This window comes from Podarcis melisellensis (assembly GCF_964234715.1).
Source record: "Podarcis melisellensis genome assembly, chromosome: 15".
In the NCBI taxonomy this organism is placed as follows: Eukaryota; Metazoa; Chordata; class Lepidosauria; order Squamata; family Lacertidae; genus Podarcis; species Podarcis melisellensis.
The window spans coordinates 6,558,662-6,586,384 of record NC_138532.1 but is presented as its reverse complement, the minus strand read 5'-3'; the positions used below and the strand labels follow the sequence as shown (position 1 = coordinate 6,586,384).

General features: G+C 45.8%; 1 protein-coding gene across 2 annotated transcripts; it reads left to right on the top strand.

Annotated features, from left to right (window-relative positions):
* On the top strand, window positions 1–27,380 carry ASH2L (ASH2 like, histone lysine methyltransferase complex subunit). Of its 2 annotated transcripts, XM_081889649.1 has the most exons (17): window positions 1–169; window positions 3,085–3,154; window positions 5,443–5,588; window positions 8,292–8,380; window positions 10,622–10,716; window positions 11,700–11,795; window positions 12,771–12,866; window positions 13,773–13,848; window positions 14,756–14,773; window positions 17,566–17,659; window positions 19,423–19,640; window positions 21,631–21,798; window positions 22,553–22,746; window positions 24,466–24,558; window positions 24,657–24,755; window positions 25,368–25,427; window positions 27,161–27,380. In XM_081889649.1, exons 1-17 carry the CDS (start codon window positions 33–35, stop codon window positions 27,266–27,268), a joined length of 1,857 nt encoding a protein of 618 aa, XP_081745775.1. In that variant the 5' UTR covers window positions 1–32; the 3' UTR covers window positions 27,269–27,380. The 2 variants fall into 2 exon arrangements, with proteins under 2 accessions (XP_081745775.1, XP_081745776.1); XM_081889650.1 differs by lacking the exon at window positions 14,756–14,773.
* The last annotated feature ends 343 nt before the right edge of the window (window positions 27,381–27,723 follow it).

Genomic DNA, 27,723 nt, shown 5'->3' with positions numbered 1-27,723 from the left:
AGTTCTCGCGAGAACCTGTTTCCAGCGGGAAGATGGCGGCGGCGGGAGCGGCGGCTCCAGCGCCGGACGAGGGAGGAGAGGAAGAGGCTACTCCTCCGGCGGCTCCGGAATCTACGACCGGGGAGGCCTCGGGCTCAGCGGAGCAGGGGACGGGGGACTCCGAGACCGGGTGAGGCCCGGCGGTAACGGCTGAGGGAGAAAAGCGGGCACCGCCGCTGCTATTGGCTAGGGAGCCTCGGCTCCCGCCGCCTGCTCCTATTGGTCGGGGCTCTCGGGCCTGCCTCTCATTGGTCAGAGCAGTGCCGTCCTGCCCAATCAGCTGCGTCCGCCTTTCTGCCCGCCCCAACCTTGCAGCGATTCTGCCTGTGCTTTTCTCGCAGGCGCTGTTCTTGAACCCAGAACCCATTGCTGCTTCCCAGCCGGTGTTCATGCTGCTTTCTGCACTGCCTCCCCCCGCCCTAGGAATGGGGCTGTACCTGAGCAAGAGAGTTCAGCCATGGAATTGCAGGGTCGGAAGGGTCCCCCCAGGGGTCATCAAGTCCAGCCCTCCTGCAATTCAACAATTCAACGAAAGCATATAGGACAGATGGTCGCCCAGCCTCTTGCTTAAAATCCTCCAGTGAAGGAGAGCCTGCCACGCTCCAAGAGAGTTGGTTCCACATTGTTGGAGCACCTCTTACGGTCAGAAAGTTAGAGTTGAAATCTCCTTATTTCCTATTTGAATCCGTCGGTTCGGGTCCTGCCCTCTGGAGCAGCAGGAAATGAGCTTGCTCTGTGTGGCATGTGCTCACCCTGCCATTTCCTTGGCCCTGTTCAGAGAATTAACAGTAAAGTTACTCTCTAGCTATGGGTGAGAAAGTTCCTTCCACAGAAACCTGAAAAAGCCAGAGCCATTCATTGTAGAGTTAGAAGTTACCTTAGCTAAGTGGGCCTGTGTTCTGATTCCGTCTAAGGCCACCTGTTTCTGAGCATAATCAAGTGTGATGTAATGGCTGGAGCATCAGGGTGGGGCAGGAGCTACCCAGCTGCAAATTCTCACTCGGCCGTGGAGCTCGGTGGGGACATTGAGTCGGTCATAATAATGATAATAAATAATAATTTGTTATTTGTACGCTGCCCATCTGGCTGGGTTTCCCTAGCCACTCTGGGTGGCTTCCAACAAAGATTAAAAATACATTAAAATGTCACACATTAAAAACTTCCCTGAACAGGGCTGCCTTCAGATGTCTTCTAAATGTCAGGTAGTTGTTTATCTTATTGACATCTGATGGGAGGACATTCCACAGGGCGGGTGCCACTACCGAAAAGGCCCTCTGCCTGGTTCCCTGTAGCTTTGCTTCTCGCAATGAGGGAACTACCAGAAGGCCCTTGGCGCTGGACCTCAGCATCTGGGCAGAACGATGGATGGCGACCGCTCGGGGGTCGCATAACTATCTCTTGTGTTGCCTAACTCACAGGGTTGTAAGAATAAAATCAGGGTGAGGAACCATATAGTAAGCCAGATTATTTCACATTTTCCACAGATACTTTTGCGCTTAAAGCAGTTTGTAGAAAATTAAGCGGTAGTAGAGTAACACTAATAAAAATTAGTAAGGGAGGCTTGGAGGATGTTGACAAATCAGGGGGCCTTCTTAGTTGTGGCTCCCTGTGTGTGGAATGCTTTATCCAGTGAAGTCCACCTGACACCTTCACCAACATTTTTTAACCCCAGGTAAATACTTCCCTTTTTTCCCCCACCCAGTGAGCAGTCTCTCCCCCCCCCCAAAAAAACGTGTATGCCTAAATGCAGAAGATCAGAAACCCTCTTCCATTAGGAGCTCTGTCCTGAAGGCTCCTAGTGCAGGAGGGTGCAGCATTTCAAGTGGAGCAGCCATCCCTGCATGGCAGTCTGTTTTCTCCACTACATATATGCTGCCTTGAATGCCGTGATAGAAAGACATGGCATAAACATAATGCTGTTGTGCATACCTGATCCAGCAAGTATGTGTGTGTAAAAGGAAGCTTGTGAGTGCAATTTCCCTTCCTAGATCAGAAGCAAGAACAACAGATTTGCAGGGTTTTTTTCAGTGGAAGAGCACATGTTTTGCATGCTGAAGGTCCCAGGTTCAGGCTCTAATTCAGTTGATAGGTGATGGGAAAGACCTCCACCTAACACTCTAGCAGCGAGCTTCTGCCAGTCGTGGTGGGCAGTGCTGGGTCAGATGGACAAATAGTTTGACATGGTATAAGGCAGTTTCCTTTTTCCTATCCTGGCCCCTGTGTATGCTTACTTGCTCAGGAGGCAGCCAAGTAAACTGTACCAAGGTACTAGAGCTGAGTGAGACTCCTATCTCAATGTGCTCTCTGGACAAGCATCTCACTACTGAGTATGAGAAGGATCCTGATGACAGAGAAACTTGAGATAGCTCAAGCTTTTCCTTTTCTTTTAAACTTCATTGAAGAAGCTTTCTGTTCTAGGAATGAAGGCACACTTCTACATTTAGGTCTCCTTTTCACTTTGTGGACCTTGTCAGGTCAGGGTTAATCTCTGGTTAACAATAGAGGTCAGATAGGGTCAGCAAACTTTTTCAGCAGGGGGCTGTTGCCTAGAACTTGTGGGGGTTCTGGACTATATTTGGGGGGGGGGGTGAATGAATGAATTCCTATGCCCCACAAATAACTCAGATGCATTTTAAATAAAAGCACACATTCTACTCATGTAAAAAACGCGCTGATTCCCCTACCGTCCGCAGGCTGGATTTAGAAGGCGATTGGGCCGGCTCCGGCTCCTGGGCCTTAGTTTCCCTACCCATGGATTAACTACACAGTTTTGAATGATGCAGAATGGCTGAATGGACAGTAGAGTGGTTTTAGTGTGTGCCTTGCTTTTTAAATGTATATTCTTTTTCATAGCTGTCCTGCATATCAACCTTCCTTGGAGGTTTTAAAGCAGAGGTTGGGTGGCTTCCTGTTATGGATGCTTTAGTTGAGATTCCTGCATTGCAGGGGCTTGGACTGATAACCCTCCAGGTCCTTTACAACTCTGTGATTCTATAATGCCTAAAAAGTGTACAAAACATGATGATGACTTTCTGTCTCCTTCAGGGGGGATGCATCCCTGGCCGATGTCACCGCCACCATGGAGACGGAATCTTCCAGTGGGAAGGATGCACTGGTACGTGAATTGAGTCTACTCTGCTGGGATACCACATGCATGGGGAGAGCTATGTGCCCTGTGAATGAACCGTTTGGGGATTTGGAAGTAGTCTTTCAGTCCCTGGATGTCATATTGGGCGCCACAGAGCAGTAATGCATCCACAAAGCCTGTTAAAGGAGCCTCTGGCATGATTAAAGTGCCAGTCGTCATCATGTTTGTTGCCAGACTATTTTGTAGTTGGTGAAGGAAGGGAAGGCATGTTCTTCAGCTCTCCAAAAGTAAAGCAAAATATTCATTGCTCAAATCTCATGCACTGCTTAGGCTACTTAGGGATTGCTGATGAGTTGTGTTGCAAAGGGACAACATGGCTATTATAAAGGAATGGGAGAAGATGAGAAGGTTTTAAAGGTGAGAATTTTGACTTATTGGCAGATTGCCTTTTAACCAGAAGGATAATAGCATACTGGGGTGGGGGGAGGGTTTGAGATTCCACAGTGCTTACCACTGGACAGATGAATCAGATTAATTATGCACTGTTCATGGTGGGGTTTCTTCGAACTAACGCTTTCTGTAGTAATAATAATAATAATAATTTTTTATTTATACCCCGCCCTCCCCAGCCAAGGCTGGGCTCAGAGCAGCTTACAAGCAATAATAAAAACAAGATGAATGGTTACAACTTAAAAACAAAAAAAATACAACATTAAAATAATGGAACATTAAAATATTAAAATGTAGCCTCATCGCAGGAGGAGAAGGAAAAGAAAGGGGGGAAAAAAGAGAGAGGGAGGGAGGGAATCAAATTGGCTCCAAGCCAAAGGCCAGGCGGAAGAACTCTGTCTTCCAGGCCCTGCGGAAAGAAATCAGATCCTGCAGGACCCTGGTCTCATGAGGCAGAGTGTTCCACCAGGCCGGAGCCAGAATTGAAAAGGCCCTGGCTCTGGTTGAAGCCAATCTAACTTCCTTAGGGCCTGGGACCACTAGGGTGTTGTTATTTATGGACCTTGAGGCTCTCCGTGGGGCATACCAGGAGAGGCGGTCCCGTAGGTACGAGGGTCCTAGGCCGTGAAGGGCTTTAAAGGTCAAAAGCAGCACCTTAAATCTGACCCTGTACTCCACCGGGAGCCAGTGCAGCTTGAAAAGCACTGGGTGAATATGCTCCCATGGCAGAGACCCCGTGAGGAGCCTCGCTGCAGCATTCTGTACCCGCTGGAGTTTCTGGGACAGCTTCAAGGGCAGCCCCGCATAGAGCGAATTACAGTAGTCAAGCCTGGAGATGACCGTCGCATGGATCACTGTGGCCAGGTCGGGGCGGGAAAGCTAAGGGACCAACTGCTTGATGCGGCGAAGGTGGAAAAATGTCGCCTTGGCTGTTGCTGTAACTTGCGCCTCCATGGAAAGGGAGGCATCAAGGATGCTTTTAACATGCTTTGTACTGGTTTTTTAAAACCATCTGCCAATAACTGTTTGTTAACTCTGAAAACAGCACCCTAAGGTAAAATTTGGCCACCTGTCTATGAAGTGCAACATCTTTGTCTTTTACTGCTCCTGGATAGTGGGCTAAAGTGGATCCATGTATTCCTATCCCAAAGTGGAAAATTATTTCAATGTGGCATGCTAATGCAAACCTAGACAAAGTGAATTCCTGAGCCTGTGTAGGACTGGTGTGATCAAAGTTTACCCACAAACTTTTCTTCTCTTACATCACTATATAGTGTTTTTTATGTTTGTTTGTTTTCCATCCAATTTATACACTTACGTGACTAGAAAATTAAATAATTGCATCTTAACACAGGGCAGTGTCTAGTTGACTTACAATTAATTTTTACAGTTACAAAGTTGTTAAAAACCAGAATTTAAACGATCAAATTAATACATAAAACAGCAGCTTTTAGAGGGTTCTGAAAGTTTGGAAAAGGAAGCTTATTGTACCAAGATTTAGAAGTGATCTCTTTCTGTATCATGGAAAACTAATGTTTAAAAAAGCCCACACTTGTTGCAATTGTTTTTAAATGAGATGAATGTCATAACTTGTGTCTTCAATTCTGGCAAAACTAGCCTAGCAAAAAGCATTGAAATGTGTCCATTAGTGTTGGACCAAGACTGTAGAAATTGCAGCCATACAGTTCATGAAATAAGTTTGGATCTCTCAGCCTAACCTGCCTCATAGGGTTGTTGTGAGGCTATAAAGCAGGGGAAGAACTGTGTGTATCACTTCAAGTTCCCTGGAGGAAGGGTGGGATAGAAGCTTAATAGATGTTGTTCTTAGCTCTTCCTTTGGTACACTTGCACTGATGTTGTTACAGGAGGGTGTTGGCGACAGTTCTGAAGTTATGGATAATCAGACCGGCTCAGTAGATGAAGAGAATGGACGACAGCTGGGAGAAATTGAGCTGCAGTGTGGAATTTGCACCAAATGGTTTACGGCAGAAACTTTTGGCATTGATACCACGTATGTAGTATTTGCAGTTTTTCCTCCTTTTTGAGCCATGTGATTCCCGTTTGTACTCTGATTCTAGTTTGGTCCTCCTAATAGACACATCTTAAAGAACTTTCTAAATGTTCTGTCAATTTCTGTATGAAAAGTTTTGTCATTCCAGAAGAGGGCAGTATGAGCTCAGCTACCTAATCGTTTTCTAGATGTATTTACTTGGAAGTCAGCACCACTGAATTCGCTGGGGCTTTAATTTTCTATGACAGCACAGTGTTAGTTTTTTCTCTCAAAGCCGTGCTTATAAAACTGCTAGCCATGCAGAAAAATGCTACCTAAGGCATTGGGCAGGATTCACCTAACAGGTCTTGTGTGAGGACGCCCGCTTGCATCATAGGGCTTCCCCGTGGCTCTCATGCCCCCCCAAATTGGCTCTGGGGCAGCTCCCCCAGAACAGTGCATGGGGGGGGGAGAGGGGATATTGTTTTGTCTGGCAAGCTGCAATGCTTGTGCAGATGGAATGTTCATTATTGAAATACTTCATTGTCACTTGTACAACCTGTATACAGTGAGATTACACGAGCACCCCCCACTCAACTCTCTTAGTACCAGTTTTGTGCGTGAGTAGGTGAAGTATTGGGAGTTCAGAGCCGCAGCGTTTGAATGCGCCGCCATCTTGGAACAATTATAGTACTGCATGGAATACTGCTCATTGGCTTCAGTCCTATACCTGCGAGAAAGCTCCACTGAAAATGCTGACGCCTTCTCCTAAGTAGCCATGCACTGAGTTATGCTGACTTTAGAAATTCTGTTTCTGAATCTCTCTTTTGCTTTTTAGCCATATGCCTTTATAGCTTTTTTGTGTGTACGTGTGCAGCAAGGTATTCTCAACGTAAACACCAAAAGACTAATATATGATAAATGATTTTTCCACTTTAAAAAATAAAAGGAGGAAACAGCAACACAGTAGCAATTGATTTTCTACACAGAAATAATAATCTCTTAGGCAAAACTTTGATTCTGTTTTGTTGAGTTCTGCATGTCATTTTTTTGATGTCCATGCTGAACATTAATATCAAGTGGTTAAACTGCAGGCTTGACCAAGAATTCTTCCAGCTCTCAGCTTGTGAAAGAAATACACAATATCCTCTCATTTATAAATTTTCTATTAATTTAACCTTAAGCTAAAACCTCGGTTTCATCTTGGCTGGCGCGTGATTTGTGAAGTGGCAAACGTTTTGTAGGACTGCTGGGTAAAATAGGCATTAGTTTTATGATTTCTTTAAGTAATATTCTGCTGCCTAATGAACTTGCTGCATAATGAACTGTGGCAATGACCTTGCTTCTCTGTGTTTGTGTAGCATTGAGCACACATTGAACCGTGAAGTGATAATAAAACAAAGTGTGCCAAACACAACGCTGTGGAGCTGCGGTCCTTAACCTACTTAATTTGAGAAAACCCATCTATTTCAGTTATCCTGAGTATACTGTTTATGAATTACAGTCCTGGATGTTTACTTTTTTTTTTTTTATTCCATGGAAAGTTGAACTTCTATTTGCTTGCTGGTATTTCCCTGAAATGCTGACAACCTTGGCTTAAACTGAGCGAGCAAAGGCTATTTTGCTGGCTCATTCTAAATAAAAGGATCCAAAGAGGTTGAGCTGAATTGCAACATTCCATGGAGTCAGTAAACAAAGTGGGGCTTGAAAAATATTTTTGTAGCTATGTGAATTTTAATGAACTGGTCTTAAAGCTGTGATTTGTAGGCCATCTACTCGGCTCACTTGATCTGAAATGGAAAGATTGGTCCCACAAAGTTAGTATCTTCCAACTCCATCATTTGAAGCCATTCTTTTCCAACTTTGCACTGCAATGCAGCAACTTTCATGCACAACAAGTGATGTTAACCAAGCAGGGGCTTCAGGTGGCTCAAGCAAGTGAGCCAGCCTACAGGCTGTGTTGCAAGATAGCAACCCCCAAGGTACAGTCTCTCTTGTGGGGTTGAGGTGGGAATTCTTTGCTGCATTGAGACTTGGCACTTGCTTAGACCTGGAACACAGGAAACTGCGTTTATACCGCTAGCCCACTTGCTTAGTATGGACTATACTGGGTAGCAACACTCCAGGGTTTTAGTTTGGGGCTATGTCAGGAGTTACCGGGGACTGAAACCGGGGTCTTCCTCACGTGAAGCAGAGCCTGTCACTGAGCTACTGCCTTTCCCCAATATCTGAAATATTTAAATGCAGGTACAGTATCTTAAGTAGATTGTAGATCAGTGTTTGACCTACAAGGAGGTTGGGGTGGGGGCAGTCAGCCTATTCACCTTTAGTGATGGCTTCCTTAGTTGCTGTTTTTAGAAGAATCTGGGGGTGGGATTACTTGGCTAAAATGGGAAGAAGTTGAATATGGGTCATAATTTGAAGAGCATTATGCACAGATTAGGCTATATCTCAGTGTCTTTGTGGAAAAGTTGTGTGAAATTTTGATATATTTTGTTTCTTAGTTCTGCCTCTCTAGACACTTCAAACTCACTCTAGAACCCGAACATCAAGAGTGGTTAAAAATAGGGTGGGGAGGCTTTAAGGTAGTTTTTCATCTTAAATTCTTTAGTATTGTTAGCTCTAATTCTATAAAATTGATGGGGATTTTATTCTTCTGTCACAAGCCAGTACTCATTACTTATTTTAAAGTAAGAAAAGGAGCACTGCATTTTTGTTTTCCAGAGCCTGTCTGCCTTTTATGACCAACTACAGTTTCCATTGCAATATTTGTCATCACAGTGGGAATACATACTTCTTAAGAAAACAAGCAAGTAAGCAAGCAAGCAAGGGGAAAATGGGAAAGTGTATTGTCTTTTATTTGTTCCTATACTTCTAAATCTATAACCTTCAAAATGTGGGATTATCTAGGGTAGCTGCCATCCCTAGCACGCATATAAACATGCTAAATCATGATTTCTCCTTTTCTCATTATGTATATGACAGTCTTAAATATAACTGTGAGAATATCCTCTTTCATGGCAGAATGCTAACCTGTTGAATCTCAAAAATCCTTGGCTAGAGATGATTTCAGTTAACCGGGATGAAAGGTTTTATGAGCCAACAGTGTGACGCGGCAGCTAAAAAAGCCAATGCAATTCTGGGCTGCATCAATAGGAGTATAGCATCTAGATCAGTGTTTCCCAACCGGTGTTCCGCGGCACACGAGTGTGCCGTGAGACGTTGCCTCGTGTGCCGCGAGATGCCTGGAGGGAGGCGGGCGAGTCGGGCGGCGAGAGGCGGGGCGGCGGCGGCGAGGAGAGGCCGCGCCTCCTGCTGCTGCCTGGCGCTCCTCCTCGCAGCCGGCAGCGCTGCCTGGGCGCCTCCGCGCGACTCTGCCTCGCTGGGTTTGGTCTCCCAGCAGAGACGGGTCACACGCGCCCCTCCCTCCCTCCCTCAGCCTGCGCGGAGGGAGAGCCAGAGAGAGGCATCGCTCCTGCGCGGCGGGAGAGGGAGCAGCCGGAGCGATGCCCCAAACGAACGCATGGGACCGGAGGGGAAATCCTCTCCGAGGCGGATTTAGCGCAGCTGAGAGAAGCCTTTCGAGGAGCTGCCGTGTCCCCTGGAAACCCCCTTCCCAGCTCTGCCTCAGCCGCCGCCGCCTCAGTTGCCGCCGTCCCTCAGTCCCTCGCTCTGCTGCCTCCTCCCACCCCCAAAGCTTGGAGGTTCCCCAGCAAGGGGGAGGGAAAAAGCTTTCACTTTTGTGCGTCCCTCCCGGCGTGACGCTGCGCGCTGACGTCACGGGGCGGGGCTTTAATGGTGGTGTGCCGCGAGATTTTTTTTCAGTAAACAGGTGTGCCGTTGCCCAAAAACGTTTGGGAAACACTGATCTAGATCAAGGGAAGTAATAGTGCCACTGTATTCTGCTCTGGTCAGACCTCACCTGGAGTACTGTGTCCAGTTCTGGGCACCACAGTTCAAGAAGGATACTGACAAACTGGAACGTGTCCAGAGGAGGGCAACCAAAATGGTCAAAGGCCTGGAAACGATGCCTTATGAGGAACGGCTAAGGGAGCTGGGCATGTTTAGCCTGGAGAAGAGGAGGTTAAGGGGTGATATGATAGCCATGTTCAAATATATAAAAGGATGTCACATAGAGGAGGGAGAAAGGTTGTTTTCTGCTGCTCCAGAGAAGCGGACACGGAGCAATGGATCCAAACTACAAGAAAGAAGATTCCACCTAAACATTAGGAAGAAGTAAGAGCTTCTGACAGTAAGAGCTGTTCGACAGTGGAATTTGCTGCCAAGGAGTGTGGTGGAGTCTCCTTCTTTGGAGGTCTTTAAGCAGAGGCTTGACAACCATATGTCAGGAGTGCTCTGATGGTGTTTCCTGCTTGGCAGGGGTTGGACTCGATGGCCCTTGTGGTCTTTTCCAACTCTATGATTCTATGATATGAATCCAAGAGCATGTTGCCAAAAGCTGCTGATAACCGAATTCTAATATGCTATCTTGAAGTCTCTACCAAATGCAGCAGATTCTAAAATGTCTCATGCTTTCATTTGGGACCAGATAAAATAAGTTTCCAAATTCTTCTAAAGCTGTGCCACTAGAAACTCTGATTTCACTTAAATATTGAGTGTTTTGGTTACCTTATCTCTCCTTGTTGATTTTATATAAAAATTGTTCACGGGAAGAGCCAAATGAGCCATGGCCCTTATGTCCGGCCTTTATGCCATTTTGAACAATTTCGAATCTTCCATTGTGAGTTTTGTGTGACATTCTGGGAGACATCGAGCTAATTGCCAAAAGCAAAGAGAGCTTGAAGCATTTCTCATCTGACCCGGCATTGTAGTTGCTGCATTTGGAAGTAATTCTACATCGCCCAGAGCTATAAGTTGTGTAGCCCACCCGATTGCTCCTTTCCTGTCAAACTATTTCACCAGCTCTCTACATCCTTCCCGATTCACCAAAAGCCTTTTCATCACCTGATGCTTCCATAATAGTAGTATGTTTTGCTTGTGCAGAGCAGCCAAAGATAGCCTGCTTCATTTCTGTATCTGTTCTTTCCCTGAAGATCTGAAGGAAATGTGTCTTAGTGCGCTGGCAAACTTAACCTGGCAATCGAGGACCCAAGATGAACACCCGAAAACAATGTTTTCAAAAGATAAGGTAGGGGTTAATTGTCACAGTTGTAGCTCTTGGCATTCTGTATGCTTTGAAGCATGTGGAAGAATTTAGGGGACAGCTAAGTTAGAACTCATCTCGCAGATACCAGGTTTCCTCCAGAGGGAATTTTTGCCTGTGGAGGACAGTTATGCAACCCCTTATCTTCCATATGAAATGGTACAGTTCAAAACAGGTGAAAACTAAACCGTATCCTTGTACAGTGGAACCTCGGTTTTTGAACGTTATCCATTCCGGAAGACCATTTGACCTCCAAAATGTTCGAAAACCAAGGATCAAAGGGCTGTTGGCAAATTAAATGGGGGGGGATGAGAAACGTGCCTCAGAAGCCGTTTGATTTCCAAGGCATGTTCGAAAAAGGAAGCATTCACTTCCAGGTTTTCGGCGTTCGGCTTCTGAAACTTTTGGCAGCCAAGATGTTTGAAAACCGAGATTCCACTGTATTTGGTATGTACGTTTGCTATCCTCACAGAGAGCCTCAAATTATCTCCATTATTTTAGTTTGTGGAAACTGTCAAAGGCCTTGGTTCTTAACTCTGCCTTCATCAGTAATGTGCTTTTTGCGTTGGAAAACACAGATTATACCCTGCAAGTTACGCACACTGCAGTAGGTTTTCATGGAACTGTGCCTTGGTGAATTTAGTTCATGTTCTTTAATCTTTGCCTGTATTTTGTCCAGTAGCTTAAATGCTAGAAATAAGTAGATAATCATGTAGATTGGTGATTCCCAATTGGTGGTCTGTGTAACCCACCCAGGGGGTCTGTGGCACCAGTCACATAACAAAAACTACCATAGAGATATCAGAATTTTCCAAAGTAGGAGGTCCATGGCTTGACTTCTGAAAAACGGGGTCCGCAGTACTTAGCTGATTGGGAACCACTTGTATAGATGACCAAGTTTCTCCCCAAAGCCCCATTTTATCTGTTTAATAAAATACTCTGCCTTTTTTGCCTTTGATTTCAAACAGGATATTATACCATTCATTGATAAGTATTGGGAGTGTATGACGACACGACAAAGACCAGGGAAGATGACTTGGCCAAATAATATTGTAAAAACAATGGTGAGTCATGATGATGATGATGATGATAATTAATATCCCACCCATCTGGCTGGGTTTCTCCTGCAACTCTGGGCGGCTCCCAACCAGAGCCGTAGCTAGGTGATTTTGCACCCCTGGCAGAACTGTCCAGATTGCACCTCCAAGCCATGGACAAATTAGCTCTTCTTTCCGCCTCTCCTCCAACCCCCTGCTCCACCCATTCAATTCACCGTCTATTTAAAACAATTTCTTATGAGGCAATAATCAATATTTATATTTATGGACATATTTTTAGCCGATTTTGCACGACCCCCCATTGCCTGCGCCCCTGGTGGGGTCCACCTCACCACGCCCTAGCTACGGCCCTGCTCCCAACAGAAGATTAAAAACATGATAAAACACCAAACATTAAAAACTTCCCTAAACAGGGCTGCCTTCAGATGTCTTCTAAAAGTCGGATAGTTGTTTATTTCCTGGACATCTGATGGGATGGCGTTCCACAGGGCGGGCGCCACTACCGAAAAGGCCCTCTGCCTGGTTCCCTGTAACCTCACTTCTCGCAGTGTGGGAACTGCAAGAAGGCCCTCGGAACAGGACCTCAGTGTCAGGGCTGAATGACGGGGGTGGAGATGCTCCTTCAGGTATACTCGGCCGAGACAGTTTAGGCTTTAAATGTCAGCACCAACACTTTGAATTGTGCTCGGAAGCGTACTTCAAACATATGTATGAAGTGGGACATAGCAAAATTGCAAATTTCTTTTTATTAAAGCTTGGTTAAGAAGCTGATTTTTTAAAAAAAAATCATTGCTTTGAAAATATACCTGTTACATTACTGTCCCCTTTAATTTTTTAAAATAAAATCCTCAGTCAGCCTCTATTTTATCTCAGCCTCCATAAGCGCTTGTCTTTATGGCAGAAAAACCCCCACTACATAACATCCCAGGTACTTTTCACTATGCCATTAGCACATGATTTTGTTTGAATGTTCTGCTTTAGTGTAAAGAAAGGGACGTGTTTTTGGTAAAAGAGCACCCAGACCCGGGAAGCAAAGATCCAGAGGAAGATTACCCCAAATTTGGACTCTTAGACCAGGTATGTCATGGGAGTAAAGTGAGTAAGGTTTATGCATTTTTAAAGCACAGTGTGCCTGCAACTTATGTGGGGGTTATGTTATGGGAATTGTGCCTAAAGACAGAATCATGTACAGTCAAAACACACTGGCAAGTGGGATTGCCAGAGTCCCAGACACATGGCCCCTTTCTGCCCCTTTTTAAATTTTGTGATTTTTTTGGGGGCCAAGTTCATAAAACAATGCATGCAAGTTAAATGTGCTCAGGTTGCGGGCATGCTGTAGCCTAAGATTTTTTAAGTGCTCAAAAAATAGTTCCTGCGCACAGAGTGATAATCCAACTGAAAAAAGATGCAAGGAAAAATGGTTGGGGAGGGAAGAAGAAAGTGAGTGTTAGAGCAGCTGTGCCTTTCCTTGGTTGAGAGATACGGCCAGGTTGCTCCCCCCCCCCCTTTGCCATGATGATATTCTTGAGAGGCAGCCTCTCAGTGGCCCTAGGCTTCTGACTGGTGACAAACGTCAGCATTGTCCTCCCTTCAGCTCTGCAGTTTCAGGATAGTGATGATTGCTATCTCAGTTACTTCAAAATATTGCTGAATTATTATTTGTCAAAGCTTTTGAGCAGGTTGCTTTCATGAGCTATTGAACAACAGGATCTTGGACACGTTGGGAGATGAGGCCCTTTGTCGGACAGAAATTTGTATTGTTGCTATTTACCTGGCACAGCATCAGTCCTAAACATACTTAACCTGGGAATAACCCCATTGAATACAGTGGGATTTCCTTCAGAGTCAACACGCTTGGTGGAATTGTGCTGTAAAAGACCTGCTTTATCTTCAAAATGCTCAGATCTTGAGCAGTGAGATTTGATCCAAACAGCGCAAGGCGTGTAACTTTTAATGGTGTGTATTTGATTTTTCCTTCTTTAGGATCTTGCTAATATTGGCCCTGCGTATGATAACCAGAAACAGAGCAGTGCTGTATCTACCACCGGAAGTCTGAATGGCAAGTTCCTTTTCTTTTCCAAGTGGGGAAATCTGAACGGCACATTTTAAATTCTCAAGCCCTAACAGCTTCTTCATTGCTCAAATGGCATTGCCTTTACATGCTATTCCTGTGCATGTTTCCTTGGAAGTGCCACTATATTCAATAGGGCTGACTCTCCAGTAGCGTCCATGGGATTGAAGCCATAACTAGCTTAATCTTGAGATACCCTAGAAGTCTTACTAACTGAGAGATACCATTAGAATATTAAATTTGACCAGTTGGCCCCCCAGAATTTAGCAAAATGAATCTATGGTTGTATTTCACTGCATGCAGCTATGTTTTCAAGAATTTGTAAATGCTGAAAGCTAGGATTTTCTTTTTAAAAAATTAGCATGGCTGTGCTCTTGCACATCTCCCATTGATCCCAGAGCAGGCTGTGCAGGCAAACTTTCCAGAGGATTGTGCTTCCTGTAAGCAGAGCCTAAAGTACTGCAGATCTTGTTCAGGATCTTCAATATAGATGGGTGTCTTTTTCTGATATTTAGCAACTTGCCTGGTCACCATAGCCGAAATTCTGTGCGAGCGAGTGGGTGGGCTGCTGGAAGAGGGAGGAGTCACTCAACTTCTTGTCTGTTGCCTGTGGGTTTGCTGCATTTCCATACTGGCCACAGAGGGAAAGTGAACCCTTTGATTTGTTGCCTTCACAGAAACCAAAGAGGTTCACGGTGCAGAGATGCCTCCCTCCTCTATCAGCTCACTTGGTAGAAGTTAGCAGGGGGGAAATGAAAATCAGGCAAATAACTTTTGCAGACTGGTAATGTGCAGGGCTAATATAAGTGTTTTTATCTCCATTTCATGCTGTGGTGTTTTCTTTTTTCTCTCATTAAAACTTGACAACTACATGGTGCAACTTCTGTTCTTTCAGGTGGAGCCTCTTTGGGAGGTGAATATTTACTTTTCAGCTTCTTAAAACTTAAGTATTGTGGTTCACAAAATCTTTTCTTTCTCTTTTCCTTCCTTGTTTGCCAATCATTTTACATGCTAAAAATAATTAATCCCAAGGCTGTCATATACATTTATGGGAGTAACCGTTAAAAGGGCACATCAAATTACACATTAACGTGAAGCATCAAAAGCTTTAAAGGTCACATTCTGCCTTTCACTCGTCACTTAAACTACATTTTCTCCAAGTTTATTTTATTCTGCTCACTTGGCCTCTGTTGGGAGGCCTTGAGATGTCTCTGGCTCTTCAGCCTCAGCAACTGTAAAATAGGAATACTGATAATCTTCCCTACAGGGTTGTTTCAGGGCAAGGAAACGCTGATGCCCATTTTGAGCTGAAACAATCGAGCTGTAAGGATAAATAAATAAGAAATGCATAGGCGAAATGGCTTTTAAGAAATTGATTTGAACATTTGCACCTTTTGGTTTTCTGCCTAATTAGGTGTTAAAACAATTACAACTAAAACCAAGTTTGTGCTAACACTGACTTTTGGATTCAGACAACCAGTTTTTACTTTACTTATTTGATGAGCTTTGCTATAATCACTGAAAACTAGGTTGTCCTGAGAAAGAGTTTGTTATTCTTGGGCTCAGGACACCTTGGCTGAAATCACTGCTCCGTGTGACAAGTCCCAATTTCTCAGCCTAGCCTATTCCTCAGGATTGTTTTGAGGCTAAAATTCATACCCCCAGTGTTTCTTGCTCAGAGCTCATTGAAGGAAGGCTGGAGTACAAACCTGATGTTGATTCCAAAGTCCAGTTTGGGTTTTTTTAAATGAAAGCTGTTTTCACGGTTTTAGAATAGGAGCCAGTCATATGCTGGATAGTTACCTTTCTAAGAGGTTCCTATTCTGCTGTGCCGAGAGAGAACTGGTTCCCTGGTTTCACACTGAGAAGCGGCACTGTATAGTTAGAAAGTGGAAGGTCTCTGTTTTGATTTTTCACCCAAATTTAGAAAGCTAGAACAAGCATTTTGAGTCATGGTTGTGCAAAATATAATACAACCTTCAAAGGCCGCATTTTCTTTCATTTCTAGAGAGATACTGATTTCAAAGCTTGCTACACTTGTAGTTATGGCAACTTATGCTACTGTTTGAAGGTGGTTGTCTGCAGTACAAAAAACTTTTAGCTCTGGGTTCATCAGGAGCAGGGAGCGTACATAATGGAGACGTCTACTGTTGATGCTCATATTTTGTGCACATCCCTTCAAATGAATCCAGAACAGTTCAACACTCAGAGTCATCTAAAGTGAATTGGAATCACCCTCTGAACATAAGCATGGGGCGGAAAACCTTGAGCAGTCACTTCTTCCATTCCAGTGACTCAGTACAAAACTGGTATTAAAAGAGACAGTCACATGCATGTGGCAACACTGAATTTCCTCCATGTGGTGCGATAAGTGTCACGATTGTGTCGAGTTTGGAAGCTGATGGCTTGATTCCCACGTCACAAACTTGCAGGGTCTCAGAGAGGAGCACATAGCTGCTTTTTGCGTCTTCACTGAGCTAAGCCAACATTTGGTTGTTATGTTGTCCAGGCCTGGCCTTGTGATTGAGCTCCTTCCGGACTACTGTCGTGTACTCATGTACTTTTTGAGTCACACTTTTGGGAGCACACAGGCTTGATAGCCTCACATAGAGGGACATGGGTTCTGTCTCATTTCTCATAAAAACCACCCCAAAATATGTTATGGTACAGGTAATCAACAGTTAAATAATTTTTAGTATGATTCCTTTGGCAATCTTCTTTGACACCTTTCAGTTTGCTAGCAGCTTTTTGTAGTGTATACAGCTGTTTATACCTTCTCCAAGTCCTAAATGGTCTGAGCCCGCCATCTCCAATATTGCTGCAAATTCTTCCCCCACAAAGTAGATGCTGTCGTTTCACTGGCACACACACACAGGTGCATACATACCTGCAAGGCCCTTGGATAAGCAAGCACAAGAAGGGGCGGGGGGAGAGTCGCATGGACTATCAAGCAGTTGGTACCACCAACGATCGGTTTCTAACACTGCAGAGAAACATCTTGTGCTTTTGGTTTTTCTAGTTTGCTGTCTTTGAGTGGCGGATGCTTATAGTTGATGCGGAGATTGTGTGTCCAAGTGTATCTTAACTATTTTGTGCAGTGCTCAAATTACAGGGGGACTTGAGCGGGTGGCCATCTTACCTTTTGTGTTGGTCCCCATAGTACCGGTAATTGTTTTTAGAAGATTGCCCAGGTCATGGGAAGGCTTTTTGTCAAAACCTGGAAGGCGTCATGGTGTAAGGGTTGTGGGTTTCATTAAGGATCCCCTGACTTTTTCTCCCCATGATTTGAGCACTGATTTTGTGTAGTGTTGAAATGAATGACAATCTGATTGTAGCTTATTTATTCCTCCTCCTCTTCCCTTACTGACTCAATTCCCTTTTTCATTTTATGTGTTTCGAATCTCCATGAAAGGGATGACAATGACTGGCTTTTAAATTAATACGTGCCTGGTGACACTTGATGTGTTAAGCTTCTTCTGTCTTAGTCAAAATGCCGCTTTGATTGATGCTATACTTAGTACAGTCCAAGAAGCAAACAAAATGTAAACAGTTTTAGATACGAAAATTCTGCTTCTGCTTGAAAAATGTCTGGTTTTGTTGAGATTCAAACGCATCCAGGGAATGTTGAATTGATTCATTCTCTCTCTCTCTCTTTGAGTTGTATCTTCAAATGACAGACATGTTTGTGGCATTTTCTTCCCCAAGGGGGTATTGTGGCAGGAACCAGTGGGAAAGGAAGAGGAGCCAAACGCAAGCAGCAAGATGGGGGGACTACAGGTGCAACCAAGAAAACCAGGAGGTAAGAAGGAAGGAGATTGCCTTTAGTATGCAGATAATCAGGGAAAGTGCGTACTGTTGTCCCCATGTTAACTTTTTAAAATAATTTATTGACTATAGTTGTATATTGCTTTTGTGCTAAACTACACAAGATGGTTCAGTTTAAACAGTAGAAAATAGGGGAAAGTCTGTGAGAAAAGAAAATGCCAGGCATTCTAGCTGGTGCAAAATGCAGCCCCAAAATGCTAGTAGCAGGGACGCGGGTGGCGCTGTGGTCTAAACCACTGAGCCTAGGGCTTGTCGATCGGAAGGTCGGCAGTTCGAAACCCCGTAACAGAGTGAGCTCACATTGCTCGGTCCATGCTCCTGCCAACCTAGCAGTTCGAAAGCACGTCAAAGTGCAAGTAGATAAATAGGTACTGCTCCGGCGGGAAGGTAAACGGTGTTTCCGTGCACTGCTCTGGTTTCGCCAGAAGCGGCTTAGTCATGCTGGCCACATGACCTGAGTGCTGCAACCCCAGAGTCGTTCGCGACTGGACTTAACTGTCAGGGATCCTTTACCTTTACCTTTAACTTTAGATGCTAGTAGCAGCCAGTAGATTGAACATGTGACACTACTTTTGAACCAGTTGGACTGTGATAAGGCCAGATTCCCAGAAAGACCATCTGCCACGATTTGGCACTGCCTATGATCTGTGTTAAACCTCAGCGCCTAGGACTTGCCAATCACATGGTCGAATCCCCGCGGCAAGGTTCGCTCCCATCGTTCCGTCTCAGCGCCTGCCAACCTAGCAGTTTGAAAGCACCCCGGGTGCAAGTAGATAAATAGGGACCGCTTACCAGCGGGAAGGTAAACGGCGTTCCGTGTGCTGCGCTGGCTCGTCAGATGCAGCTCGTCACGCTGGCCACGTGACCCGGAAGTGTCTGCGGACAGCACTGGCTCCCGGCCTATAGAGTGAGATGAGCGCACAACCCTAGAGTCTGTCAAGACTGGCCCGTACGGGCAGGGGTACCTTTACCCTATGATCTAATATCTGCCCCGAGGTTCTTTGTATGCCCACTGGTAAAATAAACTGAGTTGGCAAGCCCACAAGAAATGGCCTTCTCAGTGGTGGCCCCACAGCTGCTATTGGGTGACAGAGAAATGGCAAAACTACTCAACACCTACTTTGCCTCTGTCCTCACCCAAAAGAAAAGCAATGCCCAACCTGGTGTTAACACAATAAATGATGCAAGGAAGGAGTGCAGCCCAAGATAGGAAAAGAGGTAGTAAGGGAACACCTAGCTACTTTAAATGTATTCAGATCTCCAGGCCCTGGTGGTGGTCTCTCCTTCCTTGGAGGTTTTTAAACAGAACTTGGATGGCCGCCTGTCATGGATACTTTAGCTGAGATTCCTGCATTGCAGTGGGTTGGACTAGATGACCCTTGGGGTCCCTTCCAACTCGTAAGATTCTGTGATTCTAAAGATTGTACAATTCACTGCAAATTTAAAAGTGCCGTATATATTTTCTTAGGTGATCTTTGGGGTTTGATATGCTCTGTTTCGTGCCTGCCTTTGCTGCAGTTGTTTGCTTGGTAATTTGAGCATGCTTCTGAAACGAAAAGCCAAATACTTGATGATGCACTCGGGGGGGGGCCTTCCTTCTTACATCTATATAGGTAATAGCAAAAGCAGGGCAGGGGCTCAGGGAAGAGAAATGTTGTTGAATGACCAACGTTTTTTTCTTACTTCCCATCAGCTGTGCTTCCATAGATTTTCAATTCCTCTTTCTCCATTTCCCAGCGATCCTATGTTCTCCGCCCAGCGTCTTCCGCCCCACGGGTACCCGTTGGAACACCCCTTTAATAAAGATGGATACCGTTACATTTTGGCTGAGCCTGACCCTCATGCCCCTGACCCAGAGAAGCTAGAGCTAGACTGCTGGGCAGGCAAGCCTATTCCTGGAGATCTCTACAGAGCCTGCCTGTACGAACGAGTCCTCCTGGCTCTGCATGACCGAGGTACGGAATAGAGCTCTTCCCACACTTACAGCTCAAGGCTGCAGGAGATGTAGCACTGATGCAAAACTGGGATTTTCTACTTCTTAACCACCGTGTTGCTACAGGCTACCAAGAGTGTTCTGTACAGACTTTGCATGTCTGTGTGACATTTACAGAACGCGGGTGGTGCTGTGGGTTAAACCACAGAGCCTAGGACTTGCCGATCAGAAGGTCAGCGGTTCGAATCCCCGTGACGGGGTGAGCTCCCGTTGTTCGGTCCCTGCTCCTGCCAACCTAGCAATTCGAAAGCACATCAAAGTGCAAGTAGATAAATAGGTACCGCTCCGGCGGGAAGGTAAATGGCGTTTCCGTGCGCTGCTCTGGTTTGCCAGAAGCGGCTTAGTCATGCTGGCCACATGACCCGGAAGCTGTATGCCTGCTCCCTTGGCCAGTAAAGCGAGATGAGCGCCACAACCCCAGAGTCGGTCACGACTGGACCTAATGGTCAGGGGTCCCTTATGGCTTATATGGTGACATTTACAATGATGATGTTGATAATGGCAGCATGCCTAACTTGACTCCACATGGTGTCACAAGTCAGCACCCATCCCCTGGCTATTTCTGCTTCAAATATCCAAGCTGGAGAGGTGGTGTGGCCCACATTGAGAGGAAGCTGAAGGATTCAAAATGGCATCCTGTAACAGAGGAAAGGTCTCCCTGGGATGTCTGTGTGCACACACATTACTTTAAATCTCATTCCACAGTGTCAGTCTACAGTGTGCTGCAGTTTAGTTTGTTACCCAGTGCAGAGGAATGGGCGCTGAGCTCTGTATCTGCAGCCTCCCTACCCGTCTGCAAGTAACAACAAGAATAGACTCAAGTTGCACAGATAAGACTGTGGCCTTAAACAGCCTTGCTCTGCACATAATTTTAAAAGCTGCCCTTGAAGAAACTTGAACTGGTCCAAAATACAGCAGACAGATTACTGACAGGAGGTCCTTTTGAAACTCATATAACCCATTTCTCTTCAGCGTTTTAAGCCCTAAATGACTTGGGCCCCAAATATCTGCAAGATAACATCCTTTCCTACAGACCCTCTCAGATGTTAAGATCAGGAGAGGGGGCCTTATTGGTAATTCCACCACCCTCAGAAATTAAGGGGTTGTTGTGGCCCAGAATATTTTGGCATTTTCTGTGGAAACTCCTGAGGAATTGTGAAATTCCTCAGAGGGGTGTGCCTGGCACCTTCATTATATCATTTCTGATGAATAGACCTGAGACCTGTGTTTTCAGAACCCACCTTACCCCTGTGACTGCAGTTGGTTTTAACTGAGTTTAATATTGAATTTATAATTGTTGTAACCCGCACTGAGACATCATGATGATGATGATGATGATGATGATGATGATGATGATGATGATGATGATGCAGATACAGCAGAGAAGAGATCTTAGAACACTTCAGTCCTTGCTCACAGTTGATAATTTAAACACACAGAAGGCTTTAATTACAGATAGGTAGCCGTGTTGGTCTGCCATAGTCAAAACAAAAAAAATCCTTCCAGTAGCACCTTAAAGACCAACTAAGTTAGTTCTTGGTATGAGCTTTCGTGTGCATGCACACTTCTTCAGATACCTCATCTAACTCATACCAAGAACTAACTTAGTTGGTCTTTAAGGTGCTACTGGAAGGAATTTTTTTGAGAAGGCTTTAAGTATTCTTCCTCTCTCCCTAACTCCAAAAAGTGAAGATATAGGGAACCAGGCAGAGGGCCTTCTCGGTAGTGATGCCCACCCTGTGGAATGCCCTCCCATAAGATGTCAAGGAGATTATAACCTTTAAAAGACATCTGAAGGCAGCCCTGTATAGGGAAGCTTTTTAATGTGTAATGTTTTATTATGTTTTTATATATGTTGGAAGTCACCCGAGTGGCAGGGGCAACCCAGTCAGATGGGAGCGGGGTACAAATAATTTATTATTATTATTATTAATTATTTACAACAACTGCAGCTCCCCAATTGAAGATCTCAGATGACAGATTGACAGTCATAGGAGAAAAAGGCTACTCCATGGTACGAGCCTCACATGGGGTGCGGAAAGGAGCCTGGTACTTTGAGATCTCTGTGGATGAGATGCCTCCTGAAACAGCTGCCAGACTTGGTTGGTCTCAGCCGCTAGGTAAGCCCGCCGGCCCTGCGCTTTATTTACTGACATTTAGTACCTGGCCTTTCTCTCATCATAGAACTCCAAGGCAATGTGCTTTGTTGTTGTTGTTTAGTCGTTTAGTCGTGTCCGACTCTTCGTGACCCCAGAGCACACCAGGCACTCCTGTCTTCCACTGCCTCCCGCAGTTTGGTCAAACTCATGCTGGTAGCTTCGAGAACACTGTCCAGCCATCTCATCCTCTGTCGTCCCCTTCTCCTTGTGCCCTCAATCTTTCCAAACATCAGGGTCTTTTCCAGGGAGTCTTTTCTTCTCATGAGGTGGCCAAAGTATTGGAGCCTCAGCTTCACGATCTGTTCTTCCAGTGAGCACTCAGGGCTGTGCTTAAGGTTCCCAAATAGTCTCCCGTCTTGGCGCTTACCAGGCCTGCTGAGTAAGGTTGCTGCATCATACGCCTTCAAGCCTTGCTGTGGGATCCATTCTAGGATCTCCAAAGGGCTGTTGCGTCAGCGCAGCTAACACAATGGCAGTCCTCTGGGGACTGAGGCATGACTCTTCCTGCCTGCTTGCCCTCACAGCAGGGCTGCCATGGTACATCACTGCAGGCAAGGAAATCTGAGCCAGCACCGCCACCTCCCTGCCCAGGTAGAAATTGGCGATAAACTATTGTCCTCATTCCTTCTCCCCCTTCCCAGGAGACCTCTGACTATATATAGATAGCATGTAAGTCCAGGCAGGTACCTTATTGTGAACCTCCGGTTTTCCGCAGGAAACCTTCAGGCTCCCCTTGGCTACGACAAGTTTAGTTACTCCTGGCGCAGCAAGAAAGGCACCAAGTTCCACCAGTCAATTGGTAAACATTATTCCTCAAGCTACGGCCAGGGAGACGTGCTTGGTTTTTATATCAGCCTTCCAGATGAAACCGAGACTGCCAAATCACTACCAGATACTTACAAAGATAAGGTAAGGAAGGGGTGTGCTCTTTTAAAGGGGAGACTTGAGCAAAGCTTTGACCTTGATCACTGTGTGATCTGTCCTGAGAATACATATACAGTGGTGCCCCGCAAGACGAATGCCTCGCAAGACGAAAAACCCGCAAGACGAAAGGGTTTTTCGGTTTTTGCGATGCTTCGCTAGACGATTTTCCCTATGGGCTTGCATCGCAAGACGAAAGCCCATAGGGAAATCTCGGGGACCTTTTTTTAAATGCTGGCGGTGGGGAGCAAAGCCTTTTCCCCCCCTCCGGACTTCAGAAGAGGTCCAGGAAGGCCGGTGAGGGCGAAAGGCTTTGCTCCCCACCGCCAGCATTTTAAAAGCGTCCGGGATAGCAGGGAAGCGCTTCCCGCTATCCCGGACGGCTTTTGAAGGCAGGCGCGGGGAGCAAAGACTTTTGCCCCCCCGCCCGCCTTGGGAAGAGGTCCTGGACCTCTTCCCAAGGCGGGCGGGGGGCAAAAGTCTTTGCTCCCCCCTGCCTGCCTTTCCGGGAGAGCGGAAAAGGCAGCGCTGCCTTCCCGCTCTCCCGGAAAGGCAGGCAGGGGGGAGCAAAGACTTTTGTCCCCCGCCCGCCTTGGGAAGAGGTCCAGGACCTCTTCCCAAGGCGGGCGGGGGGCAAAAGTCTTTGCTCCCTCCCGCCTGCCTTCCCGGGGGCTTTTAAATCGCCCCGGGACAGCTGAGAATTCCTCCGCTGTTCCGGGGCGATTTTAAAATGCTGGCAGGCGGCAGCGCTGCCGCCCGCCAGCATTTTAAGATCGCCCAGGGACAGCGAAGGACTTTTTCCGCTGTCCCTGGGCGATCTTAAAATGCTGGCGGGCGGCAGCGAAGGCTTCGCTGCCGCCCGCCAGCATTTTAAAAGCCCCCGGGACTGGGGCTTTTAAAATGCTGGCGGGCGACAGCGAAGGCTTCGCTGCCGCCCGCCAGCATTTTAAGATCGCCCCGACAGCGGAAAAGTCTTCCGCTGTCCGTGGGTGATCTTAAAATGCTGGCGGGCGGCAGCGAAGGCTTCGCTGCCGCCCGCCAGCATTTTAAAAGCCCCCGGGACTGTCCCGGGAAGACAGGCGGGGGGGAAGCAAAGACCTTCGCCCCCGCCAGCCTTCAGAAGAGGTCGGGGGACAGACTGTCCCCAGACCTGGTCTGAAGGCGGTTCGGTTTCCATAGGAACGCATTAATTGATTTTTAATGCATTCCTATGGGAAACCGTGCTTCGCAAGACGAAAAACTCGCAAGACGAAAAGACTTGCGGAACGAATTAATTTCGTCTTGCGAGGCACCACTGCACTATAATAAACTATTATAGTAGACTCCTTGGGTCTCTTACTAAGCTCGCAATACAAATTTGGACTAGGTAGTTCCAGTCCTTCTGCTACATGGCAAAAAGGCTGAATGGGAAAGCTACAGAAGGTAGCATTTTTTGGTGGTCCATCTATTCAGTTACACACAATTTTCATTTTTGCCTTGCCTTGCTTTACTCACAGTCCCATTGTGCATTCCTGGTGTTACCACCTCAGCTTCCGAGTCTGTCATAAACAGCAAGGACCAACTCGCTGAAGTGTCTTGAGTTCCACACAGGTTTTGGCAAGCGTGGAGGTTTTCTGCCTCAATAGCCAGTGTTTGTGGTTCACTATTTTAGTTGCGTTTTTGTGCCTTGACTAGGTGTTTGTCCTACTCCACTGCTTACCTTCTTAGGCTTTGATCAAGTTCAAAAGCTACTTGTACTTCGAAGAGAAGGACTTTGTGGATAAAGCTGAGAAGAGTTTAAAACAAGCTCACGGAAGCCAAGTAAGTTGGCGTTTGGAAGGAGAAGCCTGCATGCAAGCCCTGCCCAATGTAGGAGAACTGCAAGCCTCCTCGTGTGATCCCTGTCTGTCTCTTTTCAGATAATCTTCTATAAAAATGGTGCCAGCCAAGGAGTTGCATACAAAGATATTTTTGAAGGTGTTTATTTCCCTGCCGTCTCTCTGTATAAAGGCTGCACGGTATGTACCAGTGGGAGGCTGATCATGAGTTCATCTGATAACTCTTGGATTTGAAACAAAGCGTGTCGTCTGGATCCTTAACAAAAACCAGACCCACACTGGCATGAACATTAGCTGTGTGCTTGGGGTAAGCAGGTGTTTCCAGCTTTTCACAGTTGACAGGTCCAGGTGCTAATGTGCAGGTGCCAGATTCTCCCTGGCCTCTCTTCCTCACCACCTGTTTACACCAGTGCCAAGGGCTAAGGGGCCTGGCCCCTGGGATACTCTCTCCTCTGGCTGCCCATTCGGTTTCTACACCAGTGGGAGGGCCCTGTTCCTCTACCAGCCCGCTGTCTGGCCTGCATGGAGATCTTTGTCACTTTATGGCTTCCAGACTAGCACTGGTTCTCAATTAGTTTTTTTCCCTTCAGCTTCCCTAAAGGAGGTATTTAAATTGTGCTTAATTGTCTACTTGCACCCCCCCACAATTCTTCCTTTTCCTATTTTACTAGCAGTTACCCAGACTCACCGAGCCTGTTAAAATTTCTATAATGTATCCTTATCAACTGGGTGTCTTTCATAGCACCGTTTCCCCCAGTAGCATTAAACTAATAGATCCTTTTCCTTTTATAGGTTTCTATAAACTTTGGACCCTACTTCAAATATCCACCAAGAGATATCACCTACCGTCCAGTAAGTAGGAATATGAGAATGATTTTGACATGTGACTTTCTTGGGCAATGGAAACTTCAAGTCTTTGTGTGTTGAGAGTCTAAGATTCTGTGTGTTCAAAAAAAATCCCCAGATTCACTGACCCAGAAACCTAAATTTTAACAGTAGGAGTAAAATATGTGAATTAGACCAAGGATGTAGAGCTACAGGGATGAAGGAAGGAATGTGTGGTAAATGAAACAATATCCCACACCATGTCGTGTTCCTAAGCATTTGTAATTTGGAGCTCGATTCCAAGGACTTGTGGCAGTTGCCAGATTCTGTAGACAATAACTCACTCAGCCATGCAGAATTCCTGTATGTACATAAAGATGCAGTCATGCTCAGAGTAGACCCATGGAAATGTATGGCTAAGGTAGGCCTATTCATTTCAGTGAGTTTTGCTCCGAGTAAATGCTAGTTGGATACAATGCATACTGCACTGCACTTCAGAAACACTGAGCAAAATTAGCTCTGGATTATGATTGAATTGCCACCTTAAAAGAAGCACAGATTAGGTGTTACACTCCAGGTCAGCTCTTCCCTTAACCCCAAAGAGTATGTGTTTGTGACAGGCAGTTTTCATTGTAGGGTTAGGTCCCTCCTTGTGTTGCTGGACCTCAGCTCTCACTGTCCTCAACTGTTCCGGCCAATGGGAGTTGGGGGTCTAGAAATATCTGGATTCTCAATGCTTGTTTTTGAGCAGGGATGTCCAACAGGTCAAGCGGGATCTACTGGTAGATCCCTGCAAGGTTTTGGTAGATCGTGCGTTGATCTCTGGCTCCCTTTCCTCAGCTCAACAACTTTGACCTGAACCGAAAAAACGGGTAGATCATCACCAGATTTTAATTCTGAAAGTAAATCGCAGTCTCTCGGGAGTTGGCCACCCCTGTTTTAGAGGAACACTAATTGGATTCCGATTGTTTTAAGAATCCCATTTCAGTTACCACCTGGCAGGGGAAAAAAATTGGGCTTTGCCAGGGTAGGTGTGCAACAGGCCCTCCCACCAGCTGCTGCCAGCATAACCCATTCGTCGAGAAATGATGGAAGTCGCAAGATCTGCAGGACCACATGTTCTTTGCACCTGATACAGAAATCTAAACCATGCAGGCCAAAATACTACTCATCTCCATTACTCTTTCCAATCTCCATTGCAACGGGCCTGTTTCTCAGTCATGGGAGCCTCTTGCCCACAGAGCCTCCATTTTCCTGGCATCCAAACTCAATGGTTTTTTTGCCCTCTCCTAGCCAATTTCTGCATCCAGACCCTGGTCCAGGGCCAATTCGGATGGAGATACTGCGACAGAAAAATAGAGCTGATAGTCACCAGATGGTCCTTTGCCCCAGTTCTCCTGCTGATCACTTCTAGTGCCTTCATACAGATACTAAATAGCATTGGAAATGGATGACCCATCTGTCTTCTGCTGCTGCCCTTTTTATCATCTGTAGTTTCACTTTCACCAGAATGTTTGGTTAATTAGATGTCGTTGATGTGCAAGCTGCATTAGATGCTTAATTAACGGAAAGGCAGAATTTAAAAGTTCAAAATAAACTATGGATGGGGAAGCTGTGGCCCTCCAAGACATTTGTTTTCACTTCCATCGAGTTTCAGCCAACATGGCTAATGGTCAGGGATGCTTGGAGTTGTAATGCAACAAGGCAGGTCCCCTGAGATAGCTGACTTCTTCTCTCCCACCCCCCTTCCTTCTCCACAGATCAGTGACATGGGCTGGGTCGCTGTGGTGGAACACACACTGGCAGATGTCCTCTACCATGTAGAAACAGAAGTTGACGGGAGACGCAGTCCACCTTGGGAACCTTGAAAGACATTGTATATATTGGGGTTTTTTGTTTTTTTGTTTTGTTTTTACAAAAAAATAAACGGTATCACTTGATGTAAAGTGGAAAAGAAATAAATTTTGGGTTGGTTTTTTTTTTTAAATTTCTGGACTAATTGCCGCTCTCTTAAACCTCCAGTGGAATGCTGGCTGAAAATGGGGAGGGGAAATGGAGTATCCTGAAAAGGGACATAGCTGGCTGGTGGGAATCTTGAACAGGAGCAGCACACATGGCAAGACTTTGGTACGAGTCCCAGTTGTAGTGGGCAATAGAGGGGTCCCGTTTATCAGACATAGATGCATGCTTCAGTCAGAACAACAGCGGTTTGCTCAGACATAAATTCCTGAGCTGCAAAGTGAAGTCGCAGTAGAGAGGAGAGGAGGAGGAGGAACTTGTATGATTTTAATACTAGACTCTTGAATGCTGAGAATTCCTGCTG